The sequence below is a fragment of the Tripterygium wilfordii genome, chromosome 2, assembly GCF_013401445.1.
Source record: "Tripterygium wilfordii isolate XIE 37 chromosome 2, ASM1340144v1, whole genome shotgun sequence".
NCBI lineage: Eukaryota > Viridiplantae > Streptophyta > Magnoliopsida > Celastrales > Celastraceae > Tripterygium > Tripterygium wilfordii.
In genome coordinates this window covers 11,634,269-11,652,021 of record NC_052233.1, presented here as the reverse complement: position 1 = coordinate 11,652,021, position 17,753 = coordinate 11,634,269, and the positions used below count along the sequence as shown (strand labels likewise).

Sequence of the window (17,753 nt, the reverse complement as noted above, 5' to 3'; positions counted from 1 at the left end):
CGGGCCCCACCCCACAGAGGTCCTCCCTCCTGAGGGCGTGGGCTGTCAACCCCCAGCCCGTCGCAACCCACGCATGGGCCACGGGCCTAAGGGCATAGCCCAACTACAACAAGCCTGCAGGCCGCACACTCCAACCCATCACGAGGCTATTACGGCCACGCAGGTTGTTGATGCTAAGGCGTTACGCCTTAGTGTTAAAGGGTGCTGGGGTTCGACTCCCAGCATCAACAACCTGCGTGGCCGTAATTGCCTCGTGATGGGTTGGAGTGTGCGGCCTGCAGGCTTGTTGTAGTTGGGCTAGGCCCGTGGCCCATGCGTGGGTTTCGACGAGCTCGGGTGCTGACAGCCCACGCCCTCGAGAGGGAGGACCTCTGTGGGGTGGGGCCCACTACACCAGAAAGTCTGTCACCACGGCCCCATCAAAGTGCAGGCTAACATAAGCCCCTCATAATAACATTTGGTTCACAAAATTCAAACTGACCAACAACTTAGAATAATTTATGCAAAGTTTGTGACACGCAAACTTCAAACTTGCAACTACTAAAGGGATTAGAGCCGAAATTGTTTAGGATAAAAACTTTAATAATGACGGCATTGATTCTCCCTCTTTCCCTTGAAATCACCAATTTTAATAGTTACAAGTTACAACATTAATAATGATAATGATGACTAAGCTTTTTATTATGTGAGCGTCTATTTTTTAAGTTATACACTGTCATTTATGACCCGTTTGATAGCAGAGCGTGACTTAACGTTTCTACAGACTCTACCAAACGGGCACATAGTTTATACAACAAATCATTCCATTTTGCTCAACTTGAACCAATAAACTATATGCTCTCAAAGAAAAAGGCATGAATCACATTCTTGTTCTATAAAGAACGTAACAGAGCTAGCCCACAAACTTTAAAATGGGATCTCTGCCTTTTGTTGCTCGGTTCAGGTCAGTAGACAAAGTACATGTCTTTTTAAGACCCTGCTGCTATCCTCCAAACAGCCAAAGCCCTTCTTCTTCTTGATAACTTTCTATAAAACGATTCCCAATAATATAACAACACACGTCCTGATGGGGAAGGCATCTACCTTTTTTTTTTTTTTTTTTTTGTGTTTTGTAATTTGTGGTCCAGTTTAATTTTATTCTCTTTTGTGCGGATTGGAATTTTCAAAAGAAGGTTGTTGCTCTGCATGCCTTTAAGCCTGTTTAATTAGCATATAATCCCATTTATACATCATTTTTTATGCCAAGTAAGTGATGGTGTTAACTCAGCAAAGAATCCAACAGCCCGTCAGGTCACCCAACAGAAGCTTAGATTCCATATAAAACTCATAAGTTTTGCTGTTTTGGAGGGGTTTCTTGGAATATGATCTTCCTTGATCAACCACATCCATGTCCATGTTTTGGGCATCTTTTCCTTTATTTTCTTGCCCCCTTTTAGTTGCAATATTCAAGTAGTTTAGTTCCACCATTATCATCAAATCCTTTATCCCAAAAATTTAGAATCTATCACATGAGTCTACGAGAATATTAACGAGAATCCACCACGTGTATTCATTTTCTCCATTCATTTCAATCAAGTAGTTTAGTTCCATGCACGAATAGATATAGATCCAGAGAATCAATTTTACACAATATTATAATGATAGGATTCTGTTCATACCTAATTACAAGGGGTTAATAGACAAGATGCACTAACATAAGATTACATGTAATACATGACAAAAAAAGCTTTAGCTTGCTCATAAGGGCCGTAACACACGTTCTCCCATTCTAGAACAAATATTAAAAACATACGCTTTGTAGTTTTTAACTTTGTATTGTACACAAAACATAAAATAAGAAAGGCTTTATAAAGCCCAGATACAGATCCCCACCTTCACTCTCTCTGCTCCCTATTACTGTTTGTCTAGAAATCTCCACCATATCAAACACACAACTTTACCCTTTCACCCTCTCCACTCTCTCCCTCACTCATCTTGATCACATTTTCAACCCAATCTCACAAAAGCTGCTTAATTTCACATATTGTCCCTCAAAATCTTGTAGCAATCATGGCTGTTTTAGTGTTCTTGGTGCTTCTCTTGTCCCTTACTGGTCATTCAAGTAAGTTTTATAAGATGGGTTTTCATCATATTTTCAATTTATTCTCTTGCTTGGATTGTCTATGTTATGGTGATTTTTCTTTTTCTTTTAGGTGCCAGTTATTGCTTGTGTAAAGATGGGGTGGGCGACCAAGCTCTTCAGAAGGCCATAGATTATGCTTGTGGTGCTGGGGCTGACTGTACACAAATCCTTCAAAATGGTCCATGTTATCAACCAAACACTGTGAAAGATCACTGCAACTATGCTGTTAACAGCTATTATCAAAGAAAGGGTCAGGCTACTGGAAGCTGTGATTTTTCAGGATCTGCAACTGTTAGTGCCAATCCTCCCACTAGTAAGTCTCCTTAATCAAGAAGCCTTCTTTCCACAGGTGTGCAGAGTACTAATTGTTTTCCTTTCTTTGCCTCATTTTCTTGTAAAATCTTGTAGCTGCTGCTTCTGGTTGTTCATATCCCTCGAGTGCAAGGTATGGTTTTTAATTTTGATTACTCTCTTTGTTAAATTATATTGTCATCTGCAAATAGGGTTGTCTCCCATATGTGTGTGTTGGGAATCTGGATAGAAAACTTTGGATCCTTTTTCGTTAGAGAACTTTTAACAGTTGGGTGTGGAGATCTCCTTCTTCCGCTTTGATTTTTCTCAAATCTTGCTGCAAATATGATGGAATTTTGAGCTCGATCAAAGAATTCTTGTTTTGTGATCTTTTTTTTTTTTTTTAACTTTCTGGCATTAGTTTTTTTGATGGTAGGTGTCACATCTCACTTTTTCTTCATTTCTATGCCATAATTATTGATATACACATGGTAGATATCAACTGGACCGTTGTTCCACTCATATCATTTCCCTTTCTTTTCTCAATTTGGTCCGAGAATCCTTCTTCATGCATTGAATTTCTTTTCAACAGCTGTGAGTTGTATGATGTTGATATTTCATTTGTAATCATTTGTTCTCTTCCTTCTCATATCTTCTGATTACTGTTATCTGTGGAGGGTTTGGTGAGTTCATTTGTCGTTAATGGGTTCTCTGTGGATTGCAGCAACACTGGGACAGGCACTTCAACCCCAACCACCTCAGGCACAACTCCGCCAACATCAACTACACCGACAACAGGCACAACTCCGTCAACATCAACTACGCCGACAACAGGCACAACTACTACTCCTTCAGTGTTTGGCACTGGAACCACTGGACTTGGACCCACTGGCAGTAGTGGCACTAGCATCACTGACTCTAACGGTGGGGTGGCTCTCTTTTCAGGAGCTCACTTGTGCATCTCTTTGAGTATATGGATTTATGCCTTATGCCTCGTGTGGGGCTGAGCTTCTGAGAAGGTACTATCTAGGGAAAAAGTGGGGTGGGGTTTGTGATGTGCGGAGCAGATTTTGTCATCGGGAGGCAAACCCCACAACTTTACTAGTTCTATCACTCTATCCTTCTGTAATCTTCCTCCTCTTGTGTAATCTCTCTTTAAGACTTTTTCCTAAAGGTCTAAAGCTGGGAATTGGATTCCCTTTTGGATGGGTGGTGGTGTTGAGTGGTGACAGATGACCACTATTGGGGAACTTTTCCTACTGTACATTTCGAGGCAGTATTTTTTTCAATCCTTCTTAATGGTATTGGTTAAGTTGGTGTTGGTGAGATATCCAATGTCGTGATACTGTTGCATGCATAATATAATAGAGAGATGCATAATGGCTCACATTATACGCGACAGAAAGTCACCTTCAAAACACTGCAAACAATGCAAGCGAATTTCCATTCATATATTACTCGGAAATGCGGTTGATTCTAACCGAGAAAAACGATTTGTGAGATAAAAGAGTAAACCTTTAATGTTGTGAAACGTATTGGGTCTTTGTATTCTCGACGAATTCCAGAACCAACTTGGAAACACAGCTGGGCTTTTCTACATGAGGAAGGTGACCACAATTCGGTATTTGCCTAAGAATTGCTTCAGGCAGGTCACCTTGCAATCTCTGCAATTCATAATGCAATCCAAAGAACCATACATGTTAATACTTCCAAGTTTCCAATTATATCAATAATTTTTGTCTTTGCCGGAACATCCTAAGAAACATCAAAAGAAGAAGTAAAGAGTTCCACCCAACCCCCTTACGCACCCATTGAACCGTGGCTTAGGTGACCAGTGACCCAGTAATGATCATTTAGATATAGTAGAAAGCATCAATCTTATGGAATGCAAGGCAAATTAATCAACTACAGTCAAATCTCCACCAGAAACTCCTGCATTATGGCCTACTTTCCTCAAGGAAATTTATGACATTGAGCCACACAAACAAGTGATGTTTTCTAAATGGTCTTAAAGCTATGCAATTAACAGAGAGTTTCGGGAGGTACGTACCACTGCAAGCTTGTTACTGACAATCTTGTCATCCTCACCCCATATGACAAGTGTCTTCTGCTTAACCTGCGGAAGAAATGTGTGAATAAAATTTAAAAAGAGTACTGGTTGTAGGACTACCAGGGAACAGCAACATTTATACAAAAGAAGTTCATGTAACAAAGACAAAACATGCTTAAAATCTTCCCCAAATTTAATAACTATAACTAATAACATAACCTAAAGGCATCACATCAAAAAACTTTATAAACTAAGAGAAGTTGGAACATGAAAAATGAGAACGGAGAGAATCTGTGTGGACATAACATGCAAGTAAGAAAGAAATGATCCACAACTTAACTTCCCAACCTTAAGATCATCTAACAGACTCACATAGAATCAGCTAGCTGTTGTTTGTAATAGCATGAAAGCTACAATGATGAAGAAGAAAAAGGAACATTACTTCATACAAAGATTAATCAGAACCAAACAAATGGATATTCTCTGTCAGCAATGAACATAATGTCCTCCTCAAGGTATTCATTTACACATTCTGTGAATGACAATTATTTACATGACTAGGTAAAATGACCACAAAACTGATTGGCATAAAGGCAAAACATCTAGAACAAACCTGTTTGATCTGGGAAAGGACGTTGTAGCCACCACTGATCATGAAATTCACAGTTGCATCCTCCCACCAAGGATATAAACAATGCAAACGACCAATCTGGAAAGGATTACAAAAACTAATGACATGTCAGATCCAACTTCAACCCTGGAAAACACAGAATTAAAACAGCCCACTAATAACTTGCCATTATATCAGCTACTGCTGAAGCTAAATTTAATGGAACCACTCACATTAGTCCAGTCTATGCTGGTACTGAACGATATACCGCTGAAGGCCATAAAATTAACATAGAAGCGCAATGGAATGCTCTTTAACAGATATACCTGATTCAAAGAAAGCAAAACCAATTAAAGCACTGAGGTATATGATGTGAAACACTCCCCCAACCAAAAACAAAAAACAAAAGGGAAAAGGAAAAAAAAAAAGAAAAAAAAAGGGAAATACAATTTTAGAGCATATAGAATCAGACAACATTGAAGGTCAAGAGCTTCATTTGCTATTCCTTAGTAAGATAATTGTGGAGTCTATGCCACAATCCTGCATTTGTCAGAAACATTTTTAGAAATGCTCAAGAAGTTCTGTTTGATTGGAAAATCGAAAAAGCAAAATCAATCTCTCTCGGATATACTTTGAAAGAGTTTAGAGTTAAACCCTAATCTATAATCTGAAGCCTCTAGTAGGAGACTAATAACTCAGCTTGTGTTCTTTCTAAGGTTTCAGTGTCAGACATCAGTTACTTATATCAATGAAAATTTTTGACACCTAAACTTATATGTAATATGCCACTTTTCATGCACTTATGCACAATGGAATGCTCTGTTTTCATAGCAAGTTAAAAATGTGATAGTACGAACACAAGTTTATTATGTGAAAGTACGAGAAATCTTTTAAGGTTAAAAGTTAAAACCTAACAACATGAAGTGACTATGCAGGATTCATTTATTCCACAAAATAGGAATCAAATACGTTGTATTGAAGTTCACATAATAACTTTAAAAGCATCACGACAAGCTTAAGTGGAATTAATTGAAAGCATGAGGAAGAACTTAATGATGCAGCATGAGTACATACGAACAAAAATAGCATGCTTAGTGTGAGTGTCAATTAAGTATAAGTGACTCCTCCCACAGTGTAAGAAAGATAAATAAAAAAAGAAGCAATCTTTAAGGAATTCTGATGACCAAAAGCAAACCCAAGCAGAAAAATATGGTTATGGCCATCAGAAAATTCAGGATGTCCACCGATTAACAATACTCAAGATGAAAAAATGGATAGTGCAAAATAACGATTGAGCTACGCAACTGCAAGGAGTTGAGTTTTCCATGAGAAATAAACATACCCCAGCATAGGCCATTGTTTTAGGTAATTTTTCCAAGTTTCCAGTGCCTTCTACATATACGCTTGCATCAATCAAAACTAACTTTTCAACCTGAAAGGATGGGCTCAATGAATGAGAAATTGAAGAGAAGGGCCACATTTATCCAATTGATAAGCTTATTTGATAAGAGATTTATAGTGCCCTATCATAGGCTGGTTGCTCACAGCTTCTGGATGATTCACTGCGAAGTCAATTGCAACAGCAGCACCAAGGCTTGGTCCGACCAGTATCATTGGCCTCATGATGTAGGATTTCCAAAGCTGTAGTCCAAACATGAAGAAACAAGTTTTCTCAGCTTTAGAGAAAGTGAAACCCGCCATCATAAATTTGTTTTCCATTTTTATACTTGAGTAGAAAAGGTGTGAAACATTCCATATCCATGACAGAGAAGTGCTACATAACCCATAGAACAAAATAAAAGAACTTTGGAGTGTTGATGTGATACCATACTTGAAGCCCCAATCATTCAGTGAAATTTGGAGAATAACTTTCTTTTTCTGCACAGGAAAAAGATGAAGAAATTCTTGCAACTAAATGAAATACCTGATAAAAATGTTCACGCTTTGTTGCCACATCACAAGATGGAAGTTTTCCTAACATGCATAGAAGAAAATGAATGATAAAGCATGACTAAAGTAAAAACTGTAAGAAAAAAAAAGGATTGCTTAAACTTTCACTATGATAGAACATACAGAGATATAAAGACAGACCTAAATCAGAGAAACCCCAACCAAGAATGTCAAGAGCCCAGGTTTCCAGACCTGCCTCCTCAAGCAACGGATATGTGTATCTCCATTCTAGGCAAGAACTAAATAATGTGATGTGAACTCTGACACACAAATTTATTGGAAACTATTTCAAATCATTGGTATATCTTGGACACATTAGGCACCTGTCAAAACCATGGAGGAGAACCACAGGACTTGCCTTGCTTGTTGTCAATGGCTTCACACAACTACTCATGATACAACTCTCTGAGAAGCTGACCTGCATTGTCCGCAAGCAAAGAAAGGTGAGAGGGATGCATAGTAAAATTTTAAAAAAAGAGATAAGTTCGAAATTTCCCCCACCGGTAGCCTCTCTATCCTAGCAGCGAGCTTTCGAGCGAACTGGTCTTTGATTTCTTCTACTTGTTTTGGTAGAAACGTAGGAAACCTATCGGCGACCACATTGAATGGCATTTGGCTTCTGCATTGAACATGCACTGGTGTAAAGCTGGCCGTGAGAGTGAGCATCCTTGTCGCCTGCCTGCTGCCGGGGAAGCTAGAATTACCGGATATTCAGAGGAGGATATTCACGGCGTGCCTCTGCATCTGCGAACTGGAAGGTGCAGCTCTATGCACTTATATCGGATAAAGGAATAGAAACCAACATACGCGATTTAGTAGCGCGTGCTTCGGAAAGGCTTGGAGTCGTATCTAGATCAACCGTCAGGATTTTAGTCAGTTGATCTAACGGTTTAATTGATAGCAACGAGTCAACAAGTGGGCCCGGTCTAAATCATTTTAGAATTAGTCCTTATAGAAGAATTTTGTTCCAAAAAAGACACATTTAAAAGTTTTATTCTATAAAATCCATGTAGTTTGAAGTAATATTTCAAAAAAGATAAAAAGTCAAAATATATAGTTTTATTGTCTAAAATACTCTCATTTTTATCCTCAAACATGACACATGCCTCCTGCACATGATTCATCTCTGAGCTTCGTCGGAAGCTTCGTCTCCGCCCCTCATGACAGTTCTATACCATTTTTTAGTGATTTTTCATCCCGATTTTTGTTGTATTTAAATTAAATCTACTCATACTCACCATGTGACCTATAGATCTTGTTGTTTTCCTTCAATTTGTCATCACATCATTATTTTTAACATTTTCTATGGTGATTTTTATAGTTTTTTGGGATCTGCAGACTACAGGTGATATGTTATGTGTTTCGTTTAATTTGATATCTGTCTTACCAAATGTTATCTGTCTTCTTAAAATATTATCTGTCTTTAATGAAATAATTAAATGTTATATGTTATATGTTTGAAGTTTTAAAACAGATAACATATCAGAAAATATCCGAAATAGATATTATATCTGCAAATTCAGATTTAATTTCAGAAGGAAAAAAAAAAGTTCGAAAAAGCAATAAAACCTCATAGGTGATGCGCCTTGGTCCGTGGAGTTGATTAAGGGCGTTGATAGTCACCGACGTTGGCTATATTGGCTAGATCTAGCTCTTTTTCAAACGATGGTTGTAATTTCACGAAGCTCTTTCAATGACTCGAGTGATAATTGACGGTTGGGTTTTGATCGGGCTAATCTAGAGTTTTATCTCGGTAGTTGACTCGTAAAAAATGATGAATGGATGGTCAACTTTTGATATGATGGAGAAAGGAAGAAGGAAGAAGAAGAAACAAGAAAGAAGGAGGGAGAGTAGTTTTGTAATTTTATAGGTTTTATCAACTTTTTTTAAAAAAATTTAAATCGTGCTGTTTTGAATACAACATTTAGTTTTTATTCTTATATAAAAACTCATCATTTTATTCTTTTCTCTCGGGAGGGGAAAGCCAATTCGTCACACAATGGATCCGCAGCAGCAAGCAGGAGCTCCAAACCCTCGTCCTCCAGCTACTGGCGATGGCGGTTTTTCTGCCATTCTTACCGTTCTCGTATTCTTTATTGCTATCTTCTCCACGGTAAACCCCTCAACACTCTCTAATCAATACAGTCATGTATTATAATTGTTTTGACCTATGTTGACATATTAACAGTACGGTCTGTACTTGTGATTGATTGTTTGGCTTTCTTTTTATGTGACGGAGTTGTCGCGATACTTTTTCTGGGTTATTATTTGTTTGACTTTGACTCTATGCTTCGTTTTTCATTTCTCACATTGTTGAGCTTCTGTTTGGCCTTAGTGTAATGTTCTTTCATCTTTTGATTCTCAGTTAAATGCTGTGACTATATGAGAACTCCGACTGAAAGTTGCGTTGGATCTAAATGCAAATTTGTAATTACTAGTGAGCGCCATTACTCGTTATAGTATTAGAGGATTTGGTTTTGTTGGATTGTTCAGTTTTTTTTCTGTTTGGTAAGAACTTTTTGATATTTTGTTCTATGGATTTGGATGTGGTAACTCAGTACGCTATACTCTTTTGGTAAATGAACCTTTACTTGTTATTTAAGTTAGATCAAAATGCATATCTGGTTAACATATTCCATACTATTAGGACATTATTGTTGGAAATGTATAATTGCTGGCCAGAAAGTATTCAAGTCACTTGACAGCTGAGCCTACAGTCTCGCACGATGCCTCCTCGTTCCCTATCTTGCTTCTGTTTTTTATTTAATTTTGCTTCCATTCTTATTCATTATGTCTTAAGATTATTTTATTATCTGAGATGGTCTTTCGAATTTAAGATTTAAGAAATTATTCTTTTTCTATCGAGTCCCTGTGAACACATCCCTACTCATCTGTAAACAATTAGATGACTGCTTTATCATGTGATCACTGATCTTAGTCCGCAATTCCTCAACCTTTTCTTTTAACAATTACTTCAAGTCCAGGATCCAGTATTGGCCTGGTCGGTGCTTAAATATATTTTCTTTTGCCATGCTTTGTAATTCTCATTGTTTATTTCTCCTTTGGGTTTTACCTCCACGGTGGCCCAGAATAAAAATTCTTTTGCTTCCATAAAAAGGATCCAGTATTGGCTGAGAGCATGGCATTTGTTTGCCAACTATGTTGTTCTAATATCCGGATCTCTGTGGTTATATCTCGGGGCAAGCAATGTGATGTGGTTAGAGCATTCTAATCAATTTTATACCAATTTTAAATTTTATTCGAACTTGAGGTCACATTGGGATTCAGGCCTAGGGAAGCAATTTTATAGACGCATGTATTAGATGAAGCATCTAATTATTGCTATTTTCCCTTTGATTTACAAAACTGTATTCTGGAAATATTGTGGATACAAGCATATGTAAGAGTTATCATTCTCTTTCCAACCATTCCCAGGCCCTCTCCCCCCCTCCCCCTCCCTTTTGTGACCTTCATGCTCGAAAACCCTATTATTGTTGCAATCCAGCCATTAGATTGGATTTGTTTGTGCACTCTTCTTGGGGGATTTTTTCAGACGATTCCTCAGACAAAATTATGAATCCCATTCCCATGTTGCTAGTTTATACTAAGACTCAAAAAGAGTAAAAAAAAATGTTTATTCCTTGAAGCCTTAGAATACATCAATGCTACCATTAAATGATGATAAATTCACCTTGCATTTGCTTCTTTCTTACATACATCTTCCTGGCTTCTATTGTATGTTTAGACTTCCTCTTTTCTTTTCTTTTTTTTTCTTTTTTTGTAAAAGTAATTACCATAATCAAGTTCAATTAAACAGTTGTACCTTCAGTGCTCCATTGGCTTACTAATTGTTAACCAAAAGGTTCTTGTAACTCGTAAGGTGCTTCTTTGATTGGCAGGCATCTCCCTTTGTATTTGCCCTTGTCTCCATTTCATGGTTGGCAAGGAAGGTATATCCAGGAAATAGTTAAAGGGTGCTTCCTGTTTTCTTGCCCTTTGTCTGATTAAATTTTGTCAAAATAGCAAGGTTAACATTGCAAGAAGTTCATCGAATTCATAAAAACTGGAGGAATTCCTAATACTATAGTTGAGTTTACATTCTATTATGTACAATGTTACATTTTGCAGATTTTGATTCCATCGTCATCACCCTTAAAAAATAGCTTATCCATCTTGCACCAAGTCCCAGAAGGTCATGTTGGAGTATACTGGAAAGGAGGTGCCCTTTTAAAGTCAATTACAGATCCAGGTATTAGTCGGGGACTCTTCTTTCCTTGATTGCTTATTAGAAAATTCAAGCTTGAATTTTTTTATAACTACTTTTTTGTAATCTCAGGATTCCATCTAAAGATGCCTCTTATAACCAATTTTGAGCCTGTGCAGGTGACACTTCAAACAGATCAAGTAAGTTTATATCATCAGTAATGAAGAATCAGGACCTCAATCACCACTATATTTGACTCATCTTTGGGCTTCAAAATGTAGGTGCGGGAAATTCCATGTGGTACTAAAGGGGGTGTTATGATTACCTTTGGGAAGATTGAGGTAGGACTATTAGACTTTCCTCTCTATAAACTTTTCTGGATACATAATTATGACATTATCAATTCACATGCGTTATGTGGATCCTTTGCAGGTTGTTAACAGGCTTCATAAGGAATACGTGTATGAGACCCTTCTCAACTACGGAGTGGATTATGACAACACATGGATATATGACAAAATTCATCATGAAATCAATCAGTTTTGCAGCTCTCATTCTCTCCAACAAGTTTACATAGATGTTTTTGATCAGGTACGTTCATAGTGAAACGTATGTTGTGTCTCCTAAACCACAAAATAGGGGATAATTTTTTTTGTTAGAGTATTATTGTATATATCTCTATCATTTTTATCCTATAGATGTTGCACTAATGTTTTTGTCTTAACTTGAGATGCGGCTTGATGTAGCTGCTGAGTGGCCATTGCGTAAGGGCCTTGAGTTTTTTTACCTCATATATTTGCTGTATAGGGCTTGGTATAATTTGAGATTGAACTTATACAAACATACTTAATCAAACACATGTTACAGTTTCAGATATCATGGTCCAATGAGTTACTGACTCATGTGCATTTTTACTTAGTAAGAATTAAGAAATATTTAATTTTTCTATGTATGTTTGCTGAAAAAACTCGACTTTAATCTTTCTCAGATTGATGAAAAGATGAAAGATGCTCTTCAAGGTGACTGCACACGTTATGCTCCAGGTATTGAAATTCTCAGTGTGCGTGTTACAAAGCCTACCATCCCAGATAGCATAAGGCGGAATTTTCAACAGATGGAAGAAGAACGGACTAAGGTATACCATAATTTCTTTAGATGAACATGTCCATTAGTTCCATTTTCATTCTTTTTTTGCCTTTTGTAGGAACTGAGTCAGTCGCATAATAAAAACAGGTTTTTCCTAAGATTCTGGAAGTAGAATTTTTCTCTTTTTCTTTTTATCCAATGACTTGTATTGCTGACGAGTTCTGTAACTTGTTTGATAACTTTTTTCATCAAGATTCTAGGTAGCTTATTGTAGTTTTATGATGCGGCATTCTTGCTGAATGCTGAACTTCCATAGAAACTGGTCAACTAGGATGCTTTTGAAGTATTTGATTTAATACTTCCAATTTTTTGCTTTGCACAAAATAATTATGCATGCTTATCCTAGCAAACATAAAAACCAACTGCATGCGAAGAATCATTTTGTAGAAGTGTATAATCATCCTCAACGCCATTTGTATCCACCAATTTGCTACCCTTATAAAAATGCTGGGTATATTGAATGTTCAAATATATAGGTTTTAATTGCTGTTGAGAGACAAAAAGTAGTCGAGAAAGAGGAAGAAACCAAAAAAAAGATGGCTATTAGCGAAGCTGAGAAGAATGCCTATGTTAGCAAAATTCTCATGGAACAGAAGTTGATGGAGAAAGACAGTGCTAGAAGGCAGCAAGAAATCGAGAACCAAATGTACATTGATCGTGAGAAGAGTTTGGCTGATGCTTATTTCTACCGGTGAAACCATGCAGCCCTTGTTTTTATTTTCCCACTACTCTGAGCTTCTGTTACAATGTTTACATGGAAGTAATTATGGTGTTGCAATGTGCATTTTCAGCATAATGAAAGAAGCAGAAGCAAACAGGATGAAACTCACCCCTCAATTTCTTGAGCTTAAATTCATCGAGGCAATAGCTAATAATACGAAAATTTTCTTTGGTGACAAAGTATGTTCTCTCTGTCTCTGTCTCTGTCTCTGTCTCTCCTTTTCTGGCTTTGTCTCAGTTTATTTGTCTTGCAGTTGCCCAACTTGATCCTTGATCAGCGGCTGCTTGGAAATTTCCTGCAACGGGGGTCTAGGGAGCGCCACCCTGAGTCATAGGCTTTAATCAGTAAGATATTTCAATATGAGTGATGAAAGGTATAAGTACATTGTTTACAGAATAGGGTGAAGAGAACTACAGATTCTGTTCTTTCAGATGATTGACAATTCAACATTTATTTGTGTTTTTTTTTAATCGAATGAAATTCTATCCTCGTCAGATGCATGAACGATATATCATATACGCTTCTTCTGTCAAACCTGGTTGTGTTTCCTACCCAATGTTGCATTTAGCAAGTACCTTTGGATGCGACTGTCTCCATTGTCTCTGCTCATGTAATTGATTGTACTGAAGTGTACACTATGGTTGTCTTCTTACTTCTAGCGGCATTTGTTTTCCTTTAGCTTCTTCCTCGTTTTGACCAGAATTTCTGAGGTAACTAGTCGACGACACACTCAGGGCATGTAAATTTTTGAACAAAAAGTTGTTTTCCATAATACTGAAGTAATTTGATTACAATAAAATTTAAATTGATTTTAAGTATTTAGATCAGATTTGAATTCTTCAATATCAATATTCAATATATATATATATGTAAAAAAAAAGGGTTAAAAAGTATGGTCAAATTGGCTAAGTACAAAATGACTGAGATAGCCCCCCATTGATAATCGAATTATGTGGTTGATTATTTTAAAAATATATATATAATTCTTTAATAGAATTAAATTCATATAAGAAAAATTGACTAGTTTAATGTTGAATTTGACTACCAGTCCATATAATACCGAAATATCTGACCAAATCCCAGTCTTTTGTCATTGCTACCCGGTGGAATCCCAAGATTTCTGTCCATTAATAGGTTTTCTTAACTAACATAATCGTCTTTCCCTATTTTTCTTGTGTCCTAAAACAAAAGGTTAATAATAAGAGGGATTCGTGTCATAATATGTAATGGCACACAAGGACATGAATATCGCGAGGGCATTAATATCATAACATAACATAAAATCTAATCATATTTTTAAATAATAAATTAATTAAATAATATTTTTCTAAAATTATATGTCACTTAAATAATTATAAAATTTATTTTATTCAATATTTTTTTATTTTCTTGTCAAGAAACTGTAATATTTTTTATTTAATTTTATATATTATATATTTTTATAATTTAATTTTATATTAATTTAGTGTGGTATGAAAGATGTAAAATTTAAAAGTATAGAAAGACAAAAATAATTAAAGTGTAAACGAGTTAAATGGTGCGGGACCCACAACAATTAAAAACTCTAAAAAATACTTTACAGTTTGTTATAGTCATATCAATGAAGTCTCGTATGCCTCTAGCAAACCAAACCAAATATTTTCAGTATGATTTAAGGGTTATTATTGTAGGGTTCTTTTCCACAAAAAACAAACAGACTTTAAATTTGCAGTCCCCTATGACTTCCCAGTCAGTCCTCTTCGGCTACATTATAAGTCAATACACTAATCGTCTGATTCCTAGTGTCTTCCCTCTTTTTGTGGTCTGTGTGGGTCTCTGTATGTGGACAATTTGATATTTGTCGTGTAAATCAAAATGTAGTAGTATGACTTAAAACTGTCAGTGGGCTTGGTTGATTTTGAAAACAAGAGGAGACCCTAGCCTTGATATTTCTACCAAGTGAGAAAAGAGAGGGTTCATCTAAGGCAGCGGATTGAAAATGTATCTGGTGGAGAGCAAAGGAGGTGCCATAGTGTGTATGCTCCTTTCCCTCTCTTTCTTGGGGACATGGCCTGCCCTTTTGACTCTTTTAGAGAGACGAGGTCGTCTTCCCCAGCATACTTACCTTGATTATTCAATCACAAATCTGTTGGCTGCTGTAATTTTAGCTTTCACTTTTGGTGAGATTGGCAAGACCAAACCTGAGATGCCCAATTTCTTAACTCAACTTTCTCAGGTGGTGAGTGAGTTTACTGTGTTTTGATTGTCACTTTCATCAATATTGAGAAAGAAAGCTCAACCTGTGTTAACTTCGCGATCACTAGCTGTTTGGCTAAAGCTTAATTTGGCACTGTAATTGTAATCGATTAGCTCTAGGATGTGCTTTAGCGCAGCATGTGGTAGATTCAATCCAGTACTTAATATGAAATGAAAATGTGTCTCATTTTCTAAAGAGGCATGAAGTCTTTAGCTTTTGCTTTGGCTGTTATTGTCTCAAGCCATGTAAAAGGTAATCAACTCCCGTGCACAAGGCTCCCACAGTGGCAGTGGAAGGGGTCGAGGATAGGCATGATGTACACAAATTTACCCTTACATAATATGTGGAGACCGGAGAGTATACTTACAATCAGTTTTTGAATCGTCTAGGGTGATTGATGCAGGATAATTGGCCCTCTGTTTTATTTGCAATGGCTGGCGGGGTGGTCCTTAGCCTGGGAAATTTATCAACACAATATGCTTGGGCTTTTGTTGGTTTATCAGTGGCTGAAGTGATTACTTCCAGCATAACTGTCGTTATAGGTTTGTCTGGCTGCCTACTGAAAAAACTTGTTTGTTCCATGTTTTGGTAAATTTGGGGTCAGGTATGAAATATCATAAACTTCTTGTTTTGGATTGTTAACAGGCACAACCCTGAATTACTTTTTAGACGACAAAATTAACAAAGCTGAGATTCTTTTCCCCGGTGTTGCTTGCTTTATGATAGCTGTCTGTCTTGGATCTGCTGTTCACTCATCCAATGCAGCAGATAATAGAGTAAAGCTCAGCAATTTAGCAAGTGATCAAAACCTTGCAGCAGGGTAGGTTTCTTTCTTTTGCATTAATACCTTTGCAAGTCATGGTTTGCTGATTACTAAGTGTGAAAATCCAATCCTTTCGACTCACCTCCATCCCCATTCAATTTTTTTTTTCGTAATCCATACAGCTTTTTGCTAACGATTTACATTTATGAAAGCAGTTTTATGCAGCATGATGTCTTTGGTATTAGTTTGTTAATCATCTAACTCTTACATTTCCAATAAATTTATTCTTTTGCCAGGATGACACCTGCTTCAGCATTTGAAGGCAAGTGTTTGTAACTTATTGTAGTTCTATTGCATTGTTTCTTGATGTGCTTTCATGGTAACCTCATAGTCATTTTTTATAATTTTCTTTTGCGGACAGGAAGAAAAGATCTGGAGAACGGAAACGCTACTGTAGAGAAGGCGAAATTTGGGACGGCAGACTTTCTTGTGGAGCTTGAGAACCGGAGAGCAATTAAGGTTGCTGTTTAATTTTATTTCATTGTGAAATGCAATTCATGGAATGAACACGTCTTTGTGTTTTGGTCTTTGTGCAGGTGTTGGGCAAGAGTATTGTAATGGGCCTGGCCATTACCTTCTTCGCTGGTGTTTGCTTGTCTCTTTTCTCACCGGCATTTAATTTGGCGACAAATGATCAGTGGCACACCTTGAAGAAAGGGGTGCCCAAGTTGGTTTTGTATACTGCATATTTCTACTTCTCTGTCTCTTGTTTTGTAATTGCTATCATTCTCAATATCATCTTGCTTTATCGTCCTGTACTCAAGTTATCAAGATCATCATTAAAGGCTTATTTGAATGACTGGAATGGAAGAAGCTGGGCCCTTTTGGCAGGTCTTCTATGTGGGTTTGGGAATGGTCTGGAGTTTATGGGAGGACAAGCTGCTGGATATGCAGCAGCAGATTCTGTTCAGGTAAAAACACAAAACTATTCATCTGCTGAAGAACGTGATTGCATTGATTATAGTGATTTTAATCATCGAAGATCGTTTGGGGTGGTCATTTCAGGCACTTCCACTTGTGAGCACTTTCTGGGGAATAATTCTGTTTGGAGAGTACCGGAGATCATCAAGACGGACCTATATATTGCTTGTCAGTATGCTAACTATGTTTATTATTGCCGTTGGCGTTCTCATGGCCTCATCTGGGCATCGAAAATGAGCAAGTGATTCCAAGATTCTTGTTCTGGACTATCATAAAAAAACCAGTCCATATGAGAAAAGAAGTTGATGAGGAACTTGGGAGAGCAATAGCTGGAGTTGGCCGGTGAATTATTTGTAATCCAAGATGTCGTCAATGGATTGCATGGTGGCTGTCTCTAAATGTAGTAATGTACTACTATATATTTATTATCTATATTGTATGACACCCACTCTGAAATTATGATTTTTGGGGAAATGAAACAACAAAGATGAAATAAGGGACGCAAATAAACAGAAACAGAAGGACTTGCTGTTATTCGAGGACTGTGGCAACGTGTTCTTCACCGGTCGCACCCCGCTCTCCGGAGTCGATTGTGGTTATGGATCCTGCCCCCGAATGTTGGGTACGATCGCACAGCCCTCGAACAACTGCCATCAAACGACCCCCCGTCCGCACTTGT

General features: G+C 37.3%; 4 protein-coding genes across 7 annotated transcripts; 3 read left to right on the top strand and 1 right to left on the bottom strand.

The window, feature by feature from the left end:
- Positions 1-1,838: 1,838 nt before the first annotated feature.
- LOC120005477 (PLASMODESMATA CALLOSE-BINDING PROTEIN 3-like) lies at positions 1,839-3,677 on the top strand. Its single transcript, XM_038855110.1, has 4 exons — positions 1,839-2,101; positions 2,193-2,435; positions 2,531-2,567; positions 3,138-3,677. Exons 1-4 carry the CDS (start codon positions 2,050-2,052, stop codon positions 3,418-3,420), a joined length of 615 nt encoding a protein of 204 aa, XP_038711038.1. The 5' UTR covers positions 1,839-2,049; the 3' UTR covers positions 3,421-3,677.
- LOC120005466 (uncharacterized hydrolase YugF) lies at positions 3,391-7,782 on the bottom strand. The gene is made up of 10 exons (XM_038855103.1): positions 7,525-7,782; positions 7,347-7,441; positions 7,165-7,262; positions 6,998-7,047; positions 6,619-6,714; positions 6,416-6,505; positions 5,307-5,399; positions 5,077-5,172; positions 4,464-4,529; positions 3,391-4,077 (listed from the first exon to the last, which is right to left on the bottom strand). Exons 1-10 carry the CDS (start codon positions 7,687-7,689, stop codon positions 3,931-3,933), a joined length of 996 nt encoding a protein of 331 aa, XP_038711031.1. The 5' UTR covers positions 7,690-7,782; the 3' UTR covers positions 3,391-3,930.
- A 1,179-nt stretch (positions 7,783-8,961) lies between these two features.
- Positions 8,962-13,628, top strand: LOC119982259 (erlin-1). Its single transcript, XM_038825555.1, has 9 exons — positions 8,962-9,136; positions 11,152-11,272; positions 11,360-11,427; positions 11,509-11,568; positions 11,660-11,818; positions 12,216-12,362; positions 12,850-13,064; positions 13,165-13,273; positions 13,348-13,628. The coding sequence occupies exons 1-9, from the start codon at positions 9,023-9,025 to the stop codon at positions 13,426-13,428; spliced, it is 1,074 nt and encodes a 357-aa protein (XP_038681483.1). The 5' UTR covers positions 8,962-9,022; the 3' UTR covers positions 13,429-13,628.
- Positions 13,629-14,926: 1,298 nt separating this feature from the next.
- LOC119982243 (ureide permease 2-like) lies at positions 14,927-17,473 on the top strand. 4 transcript variants are annotated; one of them, XM_038825529.1, is made up of 7 exons: positions 14,938-15,312; positions 15,734-15,872; positions 15,976-16,150; positions 16,390-16,415; positions 16,515-16,612; positions 16,690-17,064; positions 17,159-17,473. In XM_038825529.1, exons 1-7 carry the CDS (start codon positions 15,073-15,075, stop codon positions 17,309-17,311), a joined length of 1,206 nt encoding a protein of 401 aa, XP_038681457.1. In that variant the 5' UTR covers positions 14,938-15,072; the 3' UTR covers positions 17,312-17,473. The 4 variants fall into 4 exon arrangements, with proteins under 4 accessions (XP_038681446.1, XP_038681457.1, XP_038681471.1 ...); XM_038825543.1 differs by having other exon boundaries at positions 15,188-15,312; positions 15,720-15,872; XM_038825518.1 differs by having other exon boundaries at positions 14,927-15,312; positions 16,690-17,473.
- The last annotated feature ends 280 nt before the right edge of the window (positions 17,474-17,753 follow it).